The following is an 18070-nucleotide window of genomic DNA, read 5'->3' on the forward strand; positions in this document are numbered from 1 at the left end:
TCACAGCCAAAAAGCAATGAAGGAGGTAAGTCACATACTAAAGTGGGCAGAACGCCATCTTCCAGCCTTGTCCGCAGTGTTCGTTCCGGGAGTCCCAAACTGGGAAGCGGACTTTCTCAGTCGTCACCATTCAAGCAAGCGAATGGGCTCTACACCCGGAAGTATTTCAGACTCTAGTAGACAAGTGGGGTTTGCCAGAGGTAGATCTCATGGCGTCCCGTCTGAACAACAAGGTACCAGCATACGGGTCAAGAACAAAGGATCCCGGAGCGATCCTTGTGGACGTCAGTGAAATGGGACTTTCATCTGGCATATCTGTTTCCTCCGATCTCCCTGTTACCCAGGGTGATGAGGAAAATAAAGCAAGCAAAGGGTGCCGTGATTCTAATAGCACCGGCTTGGCCCAGAAGGCATTGGTACATAGATCTGCAGAGGATGTCGATGGATGCTCCAATTCTGCTCCATCAACGTCCAGATCTACTGATGCAGGGTCCTTGTTATCACAGGTATCTGGATCGACTGTCTTTGACGGCGTGGCTGTTGAAACCTCTATCCTGAAGTCAAGAGGTTTCTCACAACAGGTAATTCAAACTATGCTCAGAGCAAGGAAACCCTCCACAGCTCGCATTTATCACCGAATATGGCAAACCTATTTTCATTGGTGCAGTACAAGAAGTATGGACTCAAAATCTTTCAGAGTATCCAGAATCTTAGACTTCCTTCAGGCAGGAATGGATAAGGGTTTGAAGGTGGCTTCCTTGAGAGTTCAAGTATCAGCATTGACTGTATGGTTTCGAAAGAAAATTGCCAATTTACAGGATGTGCGTACTTTTTCCAGGGAATGCTGCGCATTCAACCGCCTTTTGTTCCTCCTGCAGTGCCTTGGGATTTAAGTCTGGTTCTCAAAGACCTTCAAGGTGCTCCGTTTGAACCACTTAATAAAGTGGATCTTAAATGGTTGACATCTAAAGTTCTCTTTCTACCGACTATAGCATCAGCTAGAAGAGTATCAGATTTATGAGCACTGTCATGTAAATCTCCTTTTCTGATTTTTTTATCAAGATAAAGCAGTTCTCAGAACTAGGTCTGGTTATCTTCCTGAGGTGGTATCTAAGTATCAACTTAACGAAGAAATTGTAGTCCCGGCTTTTCAGGTATCGGGACTTTCTGCGGGAGAAGAGTCGCTGGACGTAGTCCGTGCATTAAGAATCTACGTGGATCGTACCAGTGCCATCAGAAAGACAGATTCTCTCTTCATTCTCTATGGATTTCACAAGAGGGGATGGCCTGCTACTAAACAGACGCTAGCAAGATGGCTTCGAATGACGTTCTCAGAAGCATATGCTCAAGCTGATCTCCTTGTTCCGGCTAATGTCTCTGATCACTCTACACATAAGGTAGGTCCTTCATGGGTAGCACAACATGGTGCTTCAGCAGTACATATATGTAAGGCAGCCACATGGCCTTCCATTAACACATTAATTAGACATTATGCCTTGGATACTTTTGCCTCTCATGACGCTGAATTCGGGCGTAAGGTTCTCCTATCAATCAGGAGCATCCCCACCACTAAAATTGCTTTGGGAAATCCCATTGTTATTCTGTGGATAACCTGTGGACCCTGCCGGAGAAATATACGTTATGGTAAGAACTTACCATTGATAACGGTATTTCTCCTATGTCCACAGGTTTCCACAGGGATCCCACCCTGATGCACCTGATTCCAGGATCTTTATACTCACTAAACTCCTCCCTCTTACATGGAAGGGTGTGCATGTGTGTTCTTCTCGTCTGAATAGGGTTCTACATAATGCTCCTGCCTAAATGCTTTGGAATACAACGGATTTGCCTGAACCAGTGGGTGAGGATATTTGGACGGGCCCATTGCATCCTGGGAGGACTGAAAGCTTGTGATCGTTTGATACCAATCCGCTGTCGCTCCATCACATCCCATTGTTATCCTGTGGACATAGGAGAAATACCGTTATCAACGGTAAGTTCTTACCATAACGTATATATTTTTGTGGGTGTCATTTGCTATGTTAAACCACATGTGACCCCTTTAAGTGTACCGCTTTGATCACCTCTCTTTGGACAAGGAGCCTCGCTCCACTACTGATACAGTTGGCAAATTTCCAATCGTAGTCTACGTAGATAGCAAATGATTAAAGAGTTTTAAAAAAGACCTTCTGTCAACTATATGCTTGTAGACCATTGTCATGTCGACCATACGGGGTCAGCCTACTGACTGTCGACCTATCATGTAAAGCCCCTTTCAATTATGCCAAATAAATCCAAAGAATAAAAGGGTTCTGGGCTTAAAATAATAGTATTTTAATACCTACCGGTAAATCCTTTTCTCCTAGTCCGTAGAGGATGCTGGGGACTCCAAAAAGGACCATGGGGTATACACGGATCCGCAGGAGACATGGGCACACTAAAAAGACTTTTACTGGGTGTGAACTGGTGCCTCCCTCTATGCCCCTCCCCCAGACCTCAGTTATAGGAACTGTGCCCAGGAGAGACGGACATTTCGAGGAAAGGATTTTTGTTAACTAAGGGCGAGAAAACTACCAGCCCACACCACAAACATACCGTACAACTGGAGCAACAGGAAATCAGATAACAGTATGAACTAACAATAGCAACAAGTTGAATACACAGATACACAAACCTCGTGTAACCAGTATCAAAACAACTGCAAGGACAGTCCGCACTGGGATGGGCGCCCAGCATCCTCTACGGACTAGGAGAAAAGGATTTACCGGTAGGTATTAAAATCCTATTTTCTCTTACGTCCTAGAGGATGCTGGGGACTCCAAAAGGAACATGGGGTCTATACCAAAGCTTCAGACCGGCGGGAGAGTGCGGACGACTCTGCAGCACCGATTGAGCAAACATGAGGTCCTCATCAGCCAGGGTATCAAACTTGTAGAATCTAGCAAAAGTGTTTGAACCCAACCATGTAGCTGCTCGGCAAAGTTGAAGCGCCGAGACCCCTCCAGCAACCGCCCAAGATGAGCCCACCTTCCTGGTAGAATGGGCCTTTACTGACTTCAGCAACGGCAATCCAGCCGTAGAATGAGCATGCCGAATCGTATTAAAGATCCAGCGTGCAATCGTCTGCTTGGAAGCAGGAGCCCCAATCTTGTTGGAAGCATACAGAACAAACAGAGCCTCTGGTTTTCTAGTAAGAGCCGTTCTGGCGACATACAAAGCTCTTACAACATCAAGAGATTTTGGGACTGCCACAGCATCTGTAGCCACAGGTACCACAATAGGTTGATTTATGTGAAACGAAGACACCACCTTCGGCAGAAATTGTTGACGAGTCCTCAATTCCGCTCTATCCACATGAAAAATCAAATATGGACTCTTGTGAGACAAAGCCGCCAACTTGGACACTCGTCTGGCAGACGCCAAAGCATGACCACTTTCCAAGTGAGAAACTTCAACTCAACCTTACGCAAAGGTTCCAACCAGTGAGACATAAGAAACTGCAACACCACTTCAAGATCCCACGGTGCCACGGGAGGCACAAATGGAGGATGGATATGCAGCATTTCCTTCACAAAAGTCTGAACCTCAGGAAGGACGGCCAATTCCTTTTGAAAAAAGATAGATAAAGCCGAAATCTGCACTTTGATGGTACCCAATTTCAGGCCTGCATCCACGTCTGCCTGTAAAAAATGGAGGAAACGACCCAAGTGAAACTCCTCCGCAGGAGCGGCTTTGGTTTCACACCACGACACATACCTTCTCCAAATACGGTGATAATGGTTCGCCGTGACCTCCTTCCTAGCCTTAAGGAGAGTGGGGATAACCTGCCCGGGAATACCCTTCCGGGCTAGGATCTGGCATTCAACTTCCACGCCGTCAAACGCAGCCGCGGTAAGTCCAGGAACACACGACCCCTGAAGTAACAGGTCCTCTCTTAGAGGAAGCGGCCAGGGATCTTCCACTAGTAATTACTGAAGATCCGGATACCAGGCCCTCCGAGGCCAATCTGGAGCGACGAGTATAGCCTGAACCCTTGTTCGTCTTATGATCCTCAACACCTTTGAAATGAGAGGAAGCGGAGGGAACATATACACCGACCGAAACACCTACGGAGTTACCAGGGCGTCCACCGCACAGGCTTGGGGATTCCCTTGACCTGGAACAATACTTTGGAAGCTTCTTGTTGAGGCGAGACGCCATCATGTCTATCAGAGGAATGCCCCAACGCCTTGTCACTTCTGCAAATACCTCTTGATGAAGAGCCCACTCTCCTGGATGGAGATCGTGTCTGCTGAGGAAGTCTGCTTCCCAGTTGTCCACGCCCGAGAGGAAGACTGCTGACAGAGCGATCACGTGCTGTTCTGCCCAGCGGAGAATACTTGTGGCTTCTGCCATCGCCGCCCTGCTCCTTGTTCCGCCTTGGCGGTTTACATACGCCACCGCTGTTATGTTGTCCGACTGGATCAGGACAGGGAGACCCTGAAGGTTTCTCGCTTGCAGGAGGCCGTTGTAAATGGCTCTTAACTCGAGAACATTCATGTGGAGACAAGACTCCTGGCTTGACCATTTTCCCTGAAAACTTCTTCCTTGCGTGACGGCCCCCCAGCCTCGGAGACTTGCATCTGTGGTCAGCAGAACCCAGTCCTGGATTCCGAATCAGCGTCCCTCTTGAAGGTGAGAGCCTTGTAGCCACCACAGGAGAGAAATCCTGGCCCTGGAAGATAGACTTATTTTCCGGTGCAAGTGCAGGTGAGACCCGGACCATATGTTCAACAAATCCCACTGAAACACCCGAGCATGAAACCTGCCAAACGGAATGGCTTCGTAAGCCGCAACCATCTTCCCTAGCACTTGAGTGCATTGATGAATCGACACTCTTGCCGGTCTCAGAAGTTCCTTGACTATGGTCTGGATTTCCAGAGCTTTGTCCGCCGGAAGAAACACTCTGTAGTTACGTGTCTAGGATCATGCCCAAGTGCAGCCGATTTGTCGGGATCAACTGAGACTTCAGCAAATTTAGAATCCAACCGTGATGTCGCAGAACCGACAGGGAGAGTTCCACATTTCTTAGCAACTTTTCCTTTGATCTCGCCTTTATCAGGAGATTGTCCAAGTACGGGATAATTGTGACCCCTTGCTTGCGAAGGAGTACCATCATTTCCGCCATAACCTTGGTGAAAACCCTCGGGCCGTGGAAAGCCCAAACGGCAATGTCTGAAATTGGTAATGACAATCCTGTACCGCAAATCTCAAGAATGGATTGAGGGATTTTAGGTTCAGAATCGGTCTGACCGAGCCTTCCGGCTTCGGCACGACAAAGAGGCTTGAATAGAACCCTTTCCCCCTCATTGGAACAGGGGCACCAGCACCACGACTCTCTGTTGACACAGCTTTTATATCGCAGCATTTACTACTGCTCTTTCTGGAAAAGAAACTGGAAGGGCCGACTTGAAAAAGCGGCGGGGGGTGGCATCTCCTGAAACTCCAGTTTGTACCCTTGGGACACTACGTCTAAAACCCAAGGATCCAGGGCCGATTGAAACCAGGCCTGACTGAAGACTCGGAGACGGCTCCCCACCGGCACAGACTCCCGCAGGGGAGCCCCAGCGTCATGCGGTGGACTTGGTAGAGGCGGGGGAGGACTTTTGGTCCTGGGCGCCTGACACTGCAGGCGACCTCTTTCCCCTTCCTCTACCCTTTGAAGCGAGGGAGGATGAACCCCTACCTCTTTTGTATTTATTAGGCCGAAAGGACTGCATCTGCTGATGGGGCACCTTTTTCTGTTTTTCTGTTTCTATTGTGTGGGAACATAAGGAAGAAAAGATGACTTACCCGCAGTAGTGGTAGACAGCAGTTCAGCAAGGCCATCACCAAACAAGACACTACCTTTAAAGGGGAGAGTTTCCATATTTTTCTTGGAGTCGGCATCAGCATTCCATTGATGAGTCCACAGCGCCCTCCTGGCCGAGACCGCCATGGCATTAGCTCTTGATCCCAAGAGGCCAACATCCCTCGCCGCATCCTTTAGATAATCAGCAGCGTCCTTGATATAACCAAGAGTCAAAAGAATGTTATCCTTATCAAGGGTATCCATATCAGAAGCCAAATTGTCAGCCCATTTAGCAATAGCACTACTCACCCATACCGACGCCACAGCAGGTCTGAGCAATGCACCAGTATTAACGAAAATGGCCTTCAATGTTGTCTCCAGCATGTGATCTACCACCCCTTCAGTGCAGCCGTGTCAGGAGACGGCAGCGCCACCTTCTTGGACAATAGGGATAGAGCCTTGTCGATATTGGGATACGACTCCCATTTCTCCCTGTCATCAGAGGGAAAAGGATACGCCATAAATATTCTCTTGGGAATCTGCCACCTCTTATCCGGCGACTCCCAAGCCTTTTCACAAAGAGCGTTCATGTCATGAGAGGGGGGAAACTTCACCTCAGGTTTTTTCCCTTTAAATAAGCAAACCCTCGTGTCTGGAACAGCAGGGTCCTCAAAGATATGTAAAACATCTTTAATAGCCACAATCATGTACTGAATACTCTTAACTACCCTTGGGTGTAAAGTAGCTTCATTGAAATCGACATCGGAATCAGAGTCTGTGTCGGCATCTGTATCTAACATCTGGGTAGTGTCAGAATCGGTAGCCGCGTCGTCGTCCTGTGTGACATGTAAAAGCGCACGTTTGTGGGGGTACATAACGGGGCGTCCTGAGATACCAGAACCAGGCCATACTGCCATAGAGCTCTGTAATACCTGGGTTGCAGATTCATTACTTGCAACCCTGTCAGAAATCTGAGAAATCCAAGATTTGATAGAGGAAAACCACTCTGGTTCCCTTGCAGGTATCTGTGCTAAACCAGTGCTATCCTGATTACATGGAATGGGCTCATCCTGGGAGGATAAATCCTCTACAGCATATGACACTGTGTCCCTGGACATAGCTAAAGGAGACCACCAAACACTCCACACACAGGTGGGGGCAGACAGAGTTTCCCCCCCAAGAATGTCGAGAGACACAGAGATTGGAGCCAACCCACACCAGCGCTTTTAGCAAAGGGAGACCCCTTGTCAGTGCTGACTGTGCACCTTAATAGAATACACAGTCGTTTTATAGCCTCCCCTCCCTTCTACAACCCCCTGGTACCGTGTACAGAAAGCTGGAGTTGCTGTGGAGGGACCTGTTCTTCCTCTCAGTGCTGTGCAGGCAGGAAAATGGCGCTGGAACGCTGCTGTGTCCGCTGAGGAGAAGCTCCGCCCCCTTAATGGCGCTGTCTTCCCGCTCTTCAAGGATTATACTGGCCTGAGGTAAAATGTGCTGGCTGAGATCCGTGGACACCGACAGACTTCTGGACCAGTGTGGGGGTAAGCGCTGGCCCAGGGCGCCCCTCACAGCGCCGCACCATGTGCCTCTGAGCCTCCCACTGCGCTCCCTCCCCGTTGCCGCCATCTTCACACCGGCCCCCCACTTGCTAGGGGGTTCGGTGTCTCACTCACCACTCTTCAGCTCTGTAAGGGGTTGGCAGCATTCTGCTGGGGCGACCGGTCCCCTGTGGTGGTGAACGATCCGATCCCTCTGGAACTCAGTGTCCAGTCAGCAGAGACAGTGGCTCAGACCCCGCAGGGCGGACACTGCTCCCCCCCTTAGTACCTTGCTGCAGGCAGGCTGTTGCCAACAGCCTCCTGTAAAGAAATAAACTCTAAAAATAAACTTTACTAGAAAAGCTCTGTAGAGCTCCCCTAGCTGTGACCGGCTCCTCCGGGCACATTTTCTAAACAGAGTCTGGTAGGAGGGGCATAGAGGGAGGAGCCAGCCCACACTCTCAAACTCTTAAAGTGCCAATGGCTCCAGGTGGACCTGTCTATACTCCATGGTACTAATGTGGACCCCAGCATCCTCTAGGGAGTAAGAGAAAATCATTTGGCCCTCAGAACGGAAGCTTCAAGAGCCAAGCCGTCAAAGCCAGCGGGTAGCACAAGCAGAGGATTCACGAGGTATATAGTGAATGAAAATCACAGAGAAAAATACACAATGAGTATATCCTGTGAAATACCTATATCAAATAACCCTGATGCACTCAGCGCCCCTCAGGGTACAGAATATAGGGATAGCAATCTGAGTGAGATACACGGAATAGAAATCACGCAGCAGCTATATGCACGCACACACACACACACACATTTACATGTACAATGCAGAAATTCTGACAAGCAATAAAACCGCACTGGACTAGCAATACTAAATAAAGCTATACAAATCAACAGATATATCAATGCACAGTAAAGACCGGATGTAGGGTACTTGTACTACATAATCCTGAAGCAATGCACTGTTTCTTAACTAACACTGTCACCAGTCATGTAGAACTCTTAAGTGTCCTGTAAAAATAAGAATTTACTCACCGGTAATTCTATTTCTCGTAGTCCGTAGTGGATGCTGGGAACTCCGTAAGGACCATGGGGAATAGCGGGCTCCGAAGGAGGCTGGGCACTCTAGAAAGATTTATGACTACCTGGTGTGCACTGGCTCCTCCCACTATGACCCTCCTCCAAGCTTCAGTTAGGACACTGTGCCCGGACGAGCTGACATAATAAGGAAGGATTTTGAATCCCGGGTAAGACTCTTACCAGCTACACCAATCACACCGTATAACTCGTGATACTATACCCAGTTTAACAGTATGAAAACAACTGAGCCTCTCAACAGATGGCTCAACAATAACCCTTTAGTTATCAATAACTATTTACAAGTATTGCAGGCAATCCGCACTTGGGATGGGCGCCCAGCATCCACTACGGACTACGAGAAATAGAATTACCGGTGAGTAAATTCTTATTTTCTCTGATGTCCTAGTGGATGCTGGGAACTCCGTAAGGACCATGGGGATTATACCAAAGCTCCCAAACGGGCGGGAGAGTGCGGATGACTCTGCAGCACCGAATGAGAGAACTCCAGGTCCTCCTCAGCCAGGGTATCAAATTTGTAGAATTTTGCAAACGTGTTTGTCCCTGACCAAGTAGCTGCTCGGCAAAGTTGTAAAGCCGAGACCCCTCGGGCAGCCGCCCAAGATGAGCCCACCTTCCTTGTGGAATGGGCATTTACAGATTTTGGCTGTGGCAGGCCTGCCACAGAATGTGCAAGCTGAATTGTACTACAAATCCAGCGAGCAATAGTCTGCTTAGAAGCAGGAACACCCAGCTTGTTGGGTGCATACAGGATAAACAGCGAGTCAGATTTCCTAACTCCAGCCGTCCTGGAAACATATATTTTCAGGGCCCTGACAACGTCTAGCAACTTGGAGTCCTCCAAGTCCCTAGTAGCCGCAGGTACCACAATAGGCTGGTTCAGGTGAAACGCTGACACCACCTTAGGGAGAAACTGGGGACGAGTCCTCAATTCTGCCCTATCCATATGGAAAATCAGATAAGGGCTTTTACATGATAAAGCCGCCAATTCTGACACTCGCCTGGCTGAAGCCAAGGCCAATAACATGACCACTTTCCACGTGAGATATTTCAGATCCACAGTTTTTAGTGGCTCAAACCAATGTGATTTTAAGAAACTCAACACCACGTTGAGATCCCAAGGTGCCACAGGAGGCACAAACGGGGGCTGAATATGCAGCACTCCTTTCACAAATGTCTGAACTTCAGGTACTGAAGCTAGTTCTTTTTGAAAGAAAATCGACAGAGCCGAGATCTGTACTTTAATGGAGCCTAGTTTTAGGCCCATATTCACTCCTGCTTGCAGGAAATGCAGAAATAGACCTAGTTGAAATTCCTCTGTTGGGGCCTTTTCGGCCTCACACCATGCAACATATTTCCGCCATATGCGGTGATAATGATTTGCCGTAACATCTTTCCTGGCTTTAATAAGCGTAGGAATGACTTCCTCCGGAATGCCCTTTTCCTTCAGGATCCGGCGTTCAACCGCCATGCCGTCAAACGCAGCCGCGGTAAGTCTTGGAACAGACAGGGCCCCTGCTGTAGCAGGTCTTGTCTGAGCGGCAGAGGCCACGGGTCCTCTGAGATCATCTCTTGAAGTTCCGGGTACCACGCTCGTCTTGGCCAATCCGGAACCACGAGAATTGTGTTTACTCCTCGCTTTCTTATTATTCTCAATACCTTTGGTATGAGAGGCAGAGGAGGGAACACATAAACCGACTGGTACACCCACGGTGTCACTAGAGCGTCCACAGCTATCGCCTGAGGGTCCCTCGACCTGGCGCAATATCTTTTTAACTTTTTGTTGAGGCGGGACGCCATCATGTCCACCTGTGGTTTTTCCCAACGGTTTACCAGCATCTGGAAGACTTCTGGATGAAGTCCCCACTCTCCCGGGTGGAGGTCGTGTCTGCTGAGGAAGTCTGCTTCCCAGTTGTCCACTCCCGGAATGAACACTGCTGACAGTGCTAGTACATGATTCTCCGCCCATCGGAGAATTCTTGTGGCTTCTGCCATTGCCATCCTGCTTCTTGTGCCGCCCTGTCGATTTACATGGGCGACTGCCGTGATGTTGTCTGACTGGATCAGCACCGGCTGGTGTAGGAGCAGGGATTTTGCTTGACTTAGGGCATTGTAAATGGCCCTTAGTTCCAGAATATTTATGTGAAGGGAAGTCTCCCGACTCGACCATAGTCCTTGGAAGTTTCTTCCCCGTGTGACTGCCCCCCAGCCTCGAAGGCTGGCATCCGTGGTCACCAGGACCCAGTCCTGTATGCCGAACCTGCGGCCCTCTAGAAGATGGGCACTCTGCAGCCACCACAGTAGAGACACCCTGGTTCTTGGAGACAGGGTTATTAAGCGATGCATCTGAAGATGCGATCCGGACCATTTGTCCAACAGGTCCCACTGAAAGATTCTGGCATGGAACCTGCCGAAGGGAATTGCTTCGTAAGAAGCTACCATCTTTCCCAGGACCCGCGTGCAGTGATGCACCGATACCTGTTTTGGTTTCAGGAGGTCTCTGACTAGAGATGACAACTCCCTGGCTTTCTCCTCCGGGAGAAACACTTTTTTCTGGACTGTATCCAGAATCATACCCAGGAACAATAGACGTGTCGTCGGAACCAGCTGTGACTTTAGGATATTCAGAATCCAGCCGTGCTGGTGCAGCACTTCCTGAGATAGTGCTACTCCCACCAACAACTGTTCCTTGGACCTCGCCTTTATTAGGAGATCGTCCAAGTACGGGATAATTAAAACTCCCTTTTTTCGAAGGAGTATCATCATTTCCGCCATAACCTTGGTAAATACCCTCGGTGCCGTGGACAGTCCAAACGGCAGCGTCTGGAATTAGTAATGGCAATCCTGTACCACAAATCTGAGGTAATCCTGGTGAGGATGGTAAATGGGGACATGCAAGTAAGCATCCTTGATGTCCAGGGATACCATGTAATCCCCCTCGTCCAGGCTTGCAATAACCGCCCTGAGCGATTCCATCTTGAACTTGAATTTTTTTATGTATGTGTTCAAGGATTTCAAATTTAAAATGGGTCTCACCGAACCGTCCGGTTTCGGCACCACAAATAGTGTGGAGTAGTAACCCCGGCCTTGTTGAAGTAGGGGTACCTTGATTATCACCTGCTGGGAATACAGCTTGTGAATTGCCGCTAGTACCGCCTCCCTGTCTGAAGGAGCAAACGGCAAGGCAGACTTTAGGAAACGGTGGGGTGGAGACGCCTCGAATTCCAGTTTGTACCCCTGAGATACTATTTGAAGGATCCAGGGATCCACCTGTGAGCGAGCCCACTGATCGCTGAAATTCTTGAGGCGGCCCCCCACGGCACCTGGCTCCGCCTGTGGAGCCCCACCGTCATGCGGCGGACTTGGAAGAAGAAGCGGGGGAGGACTTTTGCTCCTGGGAACCTGCTGTTTGTTGCAGCCTTTTTCCCCTACCTCTGCCTCTGGACAGAAAAGACCCGCCTTTTCCACGCCTGTTTTTCTGGGTCCGAAAGGACTGAACCTGATAAAACGGCGCCTTCTTAGGCTGTGAGGGGACATGGGGTAAAAATGCTGACTTCCCAGACGTTGCTGTGGAAACTAGGTCCGAGAGACCATCCCCAAATAATTCCTCACCCTTATAAGGCAAAACTTCCATGTGCCTTTTAGAATCTGCATCTCCTGTCCACTGGCGAGTCCATAAGCCTCTCCTAGCAGAAATGGACAATGCACTTACTTTAGATGCCAACCGGCAGATTTCCCTCTGTGCATCTCTCATATATAAGACTGAGTCTTTGATATGGTCTATGGTTAGCAGAATCGTGTCTCGGTCTAGTGTGTCAATATTTTCTGACAGTTTATCTGACCACGCAGCGGCAGCACTGCACATCCATGCTGACGCAATAGCTGGCCTAAGTATAATGCCTGAGTGTGTGTATACAGACTTCAGGATCGCCTCCTGCTTTCCATCAGCAGGTTCCTTGAGGGCGGCCGTATCCGGAGACGGTAGTGCCACCTTTTTAGACAAACGTGTGAGCGCTTTATCCACCCTAGGAGGTGTTTCCCAACGTGACCTATCCTCTGGCGGGAAAGGGAACGCCATTAGTACCTTCTTAGGAATTACCAATTTTTTATCAGGGAAAGCCCACGCTTCTTCACACACTTCATTTAATTCATCTGATGGGGGAAAAACTACGGGTAGTTTTTTCTCCCCAAACATAATACCCTTTTTAGTGGTACCTGTATTTATATCAGAAATGTGTAACACCTCTTTCATTGCCTCAATCATGTAGTGAATGGCCTTAGTGGGCATCAGATTAGACTCATCGTCGTCGACACTGGTGTCAGTATCAGTGTCGACATCTGCGCCTGCGATCTGAGGTAGCGGGCGTTTCAGAGCCCCTGATGACCTTTGAGACGCCTGGACAGGCACGAGCTGAGAAGTCGGCTGTCCCACATTTGGCATGTCGTCAAATTTCTTATGTAAGGAGTCTATACGTGCACTCATTTCTTTCCATAAGCTCATCCACTCAGGTGTCTGCCCCGCAGGGGGTGACATCCCTTCTAAAGGCATCTGCTCCGTCTCCACATCATTATCCTCATCAAACATGTCAACACAGCCGTACCGACACACCGCACACACACAGGGAATGCTCTAACAGAGGACAGGACCCACAAAAGCCCTTTGGGGGGACAGAGTGAGAGTATGCCAGCACACACCAGAGCGCTATATAATGCAGGGACTAACTGAGTTATGTCCCCTATAGCTGCTTTTTCTATATAAATGTATACTGCGCCTAAATTTAGTGCCCCCCCTCTCTTTTTTACCCTTTTCTGTAGTGTAGACTGCAGGGGAGAGCCAGGGAGCTTCCTTCCAGCGGAGCTGTGAGGGAAAATGGCGCCAGTGTGCTGAAGGAGATAGCTCCGCCCCTTTTCCGCGGACTATTCTCCCGCTTTTTCCTATATTCTGGCAGGGGTATTTTCCACATATATAGCCTCTGGGGCTATATATTGTGGTATTTTTGCCAGCCAAGGTGTTATTATTGCTTCTCAGGGCGCCCCCCCCCCCCCCCCAGCGCCCTGCACCCTCAGTGACCGGAGTGTGAAGTGTGTGTGAGGAGCAATGGCGCACAGCTGCAGTGCTGTGCGCTACCTTGGTGAAGACTGATGTCTTCTGCCGCCGTTTTTACGGACCTCTTCTTGCTCTGTAAGGGGGACGGCGGCGCGGCTCCGGGACCGAACACCAAGGCTGGGCCTGCGGTCGATCCCTCTGGAGCTAATGGTGTCCAGTAGCCTAAGAAGCCCAAGCTGGCTGCAAGCAGGCAGGTTCGCTTCTTCTCCCCTTAGTCCCTCGCTGCAGTGAGCCTGTTGCCAGCAGGTCTCACTGAAAATAAAAAACCTAATTTCTATACTTTCTTTCTAAAGGCTCAGGAGAGCCCCTAGTGTGCATCCAACCTCGGCCGGGCACAAAATCTAACTGAGGCTTGGAGGAGGGTCATAGTGGGAGGAGCCAGTGCACACCAGGTAGTCATAAATCTTTCTAGAGTGCCCAGCCTCCTTCGGAGCCCGCTATTCCCCATGGTCCTTACGGAGTTCCCAGCATCCACTAGGACGTCAGAGAAATACACAGTGCTGACATGCAGGTGGCTTTACAGAGGAGGTTTTGCCCAAACAGTCCCAGGATCAGCTCAGCATCCAGTAATGGTACCAAACACTAACAGGGAATGAGGGAGAGAGAGAGATGCAGCTCCAGGGCGGGAACATTTACTCTAAATGGCGCCCTGGGGGAGGGGCTACAGGTCAGAGCCTTATCCCCTTGCTGAACTTCACCACTGGGTACTGTGGGCCATATATAAACGTTTTTTAGTAAAACCAACCTGTGCCCCTGCCCTAGTGGTCTAGTGGGGTCCCTGTACTACCACAGCTTCCAGGCAAGCAAGCGCGGCCCGACTCTCACCGGATCGCGATTTCCAGCAGGTCCTGCCTGGGGGACCCTCTTACCTCCTCCTTAAGTGCGACCACGTGATCCCGGAGAGCTGAGGCTGGTGTGTGTGCCTGCTGTAGAGAACCGGAGCCTCCGCTGTAAGTACCCGGCAACCAGGGACACGTGAGTATACAGCGCCGCTAGGGGAGGTGATGGAGCTGCAGCAGGAGATGTCAGACTGACATCTAGCACATATGGTGTCTCTGCTGCAGCCCTTGAAGTCGTCAATCTTCACTTCTTTAAAGCTCTTTTAGGGATACTGGAGCAGCCCTGCCTGTTAGCTGTCTGCACTGCAGGCACCAACTTACAAACTGAGCTCCTGTGCATGGAGGCCGGGTTATAGAGGAGGCGGTGCAGTGCATCCTGAGAACAGTCAAAGCTTTAGCCTGTTGGTGCCTCGGATCAAGATCCTACTCTACACCCCCAATGTTATTCCCTGTGGAACCCAGTGTACCCCGCTGCAGAAATATGACTTGGATAATTTGTCATTTATTAAAAAATTCATTGTTTATTGCTCACTCACAATATAACTTTCAAGTATCTAAAGCTGGGTACACACTAGGCAATTTTTATTAACAATATGGATAACGACATTTCTGGACGATATCATCCAGTGTGTACGCACTATTTTGTCAACGATGCGCGCTCCCGCGGGCCACTGATGAGGTGTTCTGACGTCTGTACATGCACGTAGATTTTGACTATATAATCTGAAACTGCATTCGGAGTGGTGGCAGGATGACGTCACTTAGCGATATTGATATCGTTAGCGATCTCATTCTTGTTTGCCCGGGAGTCTTTTTTTTAATGCTCACATTTGCAATGTGATCTGTGTGCAATATCAGCGCCCAGGATCTCACTGCAGAATGCAATCATTTTGGGTGAACCTATCACCTGGCACAGGCAGGGACTGGGGCTCCGAAAAGGAGCAAATCTCTGTGATGTGCCGATTGTGGTGTCAAGGCTGCTGCGTATGCCGCTGACTACCATGCACATCGGCCATAGGCTAAAACGTGCTACCGCATTCTGGAGATCGTGGTAGCTTCTTGACATTCCAGATATTGGTAAATCTGGCAGCATCGCATCTCCCATAGAAACCTTTGGGGGATGTGGCTGCGGGCAGAAATGAGGGATCACAGCAGGTATTGGAGGGAATCCAGTCAAGATGCCGGCTGTCGGGATCCTGGCAGTCGGAATCCCGACACCTGTCAGAATACAGATGCCGGAATCCCAAAAGGATCAGGACATCTACCGTGAGTACAGCAGAAGGGTTAGGTTTAGGGCCGGAGGGTGGGTGGGTTAGTTTTAGCCTCCACCCCAGGAGGTAAGGGTAAGTCTGCAGGTGGGGGGAAATCAGGGTTAGCCTGCGGGTATGGAGGAGATTAGGGTTAGCCTGCGGGGAGGGGGGAAATCAGGGTTAGCTTGCAGGTATGGGGGAGATTAGGGTTAGCCTGCGTGGAAAGGGGATATTAGGGTTAGCCTGCGGGGAGAGGGGATATTAGGGTTAGGCACCGGGGAAGTAGGGGTTAGGTTTTGGCACCAACAGGGGGATGGTACAGTTAGGCACTAAAGGGGGAGGTTACGGTTAAGGTGCATACACACTGGGCGTTTTTGCCCAGCGATGATCGCTGACATTGCTGGGCTGAAAATGTACCCCCTGTCCAGTGATGTCAGCGGAGGTGAGCGGCTTTCCGTAGCAGGACACTATGGAAAGCCGCTCACCCCGCCGTTCATCTACTGGTAATACCAGTAGATGAACGGTGGCCGCCAGCGATGAAGCGAGAGAGCGCATCAGCGCTCACCGCTTGTCCATACACACTGGGCGGCTTGGAACTGAAAGCAGCTCAACACACCAAAAGTGAGCCGCTTTCACCTCAAAATCGCCCAGTGTGTATGGGTCTTTAGGCTACAGGAAGCGGGGTTAGGGGAGAACAGACCCTGCTCACACCTGCCGGGATTTCAATTGTCGGGATGCCCTCCTTCATACTGTACATCCAGGTGATACCTAATATTTGCAGTTAACCCCCGAAAACTGAAATGGAGGCTCAAAGCTACAATTTATATGATCTGCCACCATTAGCTCACAATCTCCATTCAGTATGAAAGGGCAATGCATTAGCTATTAAGCACCGTAGGAAAAAAAAAAAAAACAGCGCTGGTATTGTGTAGCACTTAGGAATGCAATAACAATGTATTCTATGCATTGAAAACAATTCCCTATACACCATTATGGGGCCTGATAACGTAATATTACATTCTGCAAAAAAGCAAATGGGTATTTATTATCCTTACTCAGTGCATTAAAAAAAGCAGATTGTGCATAACACAGGAAAATAAGGCGCTTCCTTCGCCACAGGTTATTATTCCAAACAGTTGGTAACTTGGACCCAGGTGCTTATGGGAAAGGTCCTCTTCACGGGTAACTAGACGCTCATTTAAATAACCCACGACGTCAGTATTTTATAATATAAATATTACATGTATCGCTGTAATTCATGGGATTCTAATAAATACAGAATGTGATACACGGTTATAGTGTCACTGCGCCGCTTGTGTTAAACATTTCCTCTGAAATCACATAACAAAGATCCCCCTAATCGCAGTTAGAGAAACCTGTCTGTGCCTGGACCTCGGTCAGGGAAAGCCAGTCATAGCCCCGGCTTCCGGGGCCCCGACAGTCGGCGGTCCTGTCGGTGACACAGGGCACATACCTACCTCTGAGTCCTTGCGCTGGTTCCGGTTATACTCTCGACCTTTTCCCTGCTGTGGGCTCGCAGGGCCAATTCCGCCCACCCCGGTTCTCATTTTGTTGTTGACAACCAGCGACCCGGAGGCCTCCATCTTCTCAGAGAGACACCTACCGCACAGCTGACCGGCACGGGGAACGTACTACCGCGATAGCTCATTACGTGACGTACGGCAGGTGGAACGCAAGCGTTTTCCTGTTAGTCATGTGATCGGATCATGTGATGACATGACTAGTTATAATACGTGCAACAATGTCACATCCAGGTCCTTTGCCCAAAAAACGTAGGTTGAGGCTAGATCCAAGTGGCCTAAGGGACCTTTTCCGTCAGGGGGAGGAGCCACGACACAAGGGGGAGGAGCTAGGCCAGCGGGACAGTTGCTCTACTATTTCCGCCACCAAGTATTACCTTTAGTAATTAGGTGGCGAGCGAAGCAAGCTATTAAGCCCGAAGCGTGGCGAGCGAAGCGAGCCTGCGAGGGTACTTTTCGGGTACCCTGTTCGGTCGTAGCTCCTCCCCCTGGTGACGTGTCTCCTCCCCTAGGTACATCACAAGGTCCCTTCTCCCACTCCGATATAGAACCAACCTTTGCACGAAGGCAACATAGACACAACAGCAACAGAAGAATGGGAGGAGCACTGTAAATTGGGTTGTGTCTATGTTACCTTGTGAAATAGGGGTGTCACCATGGATGGTTGCCATCAACAGCTATAGTGACCTCTCCCTCCAACACTAGCTAACTGAAAACCAGTACAAATAAGGGAAGGGTGCGTGGTCACGGGTTAAGGGGGCGTGGCTAAGCGGAGCTCCCAATAATGGTAGACGTATATCATAAAGCATACTTGCCTACCTGACCCTCTCCATGAGGGAGAAAATGCTCTGTTCCTGGGCT

General features: G+C 49.6%; 1 protein-coding gene across 2 annotated transcripts in view; it reads right to left on the reverse strand.

Annotated features, from left to right (window-relative positions):
* Nucleotides 1-17395, reverse strand: part of STRIP1 (striatin interacting protein 1) — a 454294-nt gene extending 436899 nt beyond the window's left edge. The window contains exon 1 of one of the 2 annotated variants that reach the window (XM_063955026.1): nt 17147-17395. In XM_063955026.1, the coding sequence (XP_063811096.1) occupies nt 17147-17272 (126 nt within the window). In that variant the 5' untranslated portion in view covers nt 17273-17395. The remainder of the gene's footprint in view (nt 1-17146) is intronic. The other variant, XM_063955027.1, reaches the window with a different exon arrangement.
* Nucleotides 17396-18070: the final 675 nt, after the last annotated feature.

The sequence above is a fragment of the Pseudophryne corroboree genome, chromosome 2 (genome assembly GCF_028390025.1).
Source record: "Pseudophryne corroboree isolate aPseCor3 chromosome 2, aPseCor3.hap2, whole genome shotgun sequence".
Lineage (NCBI taxonomy): Eukaryota > Metazoa > Chordata > Amphibia > Anura > Myobatrachidae > Pseudophryne > Pseudophryne corroboree.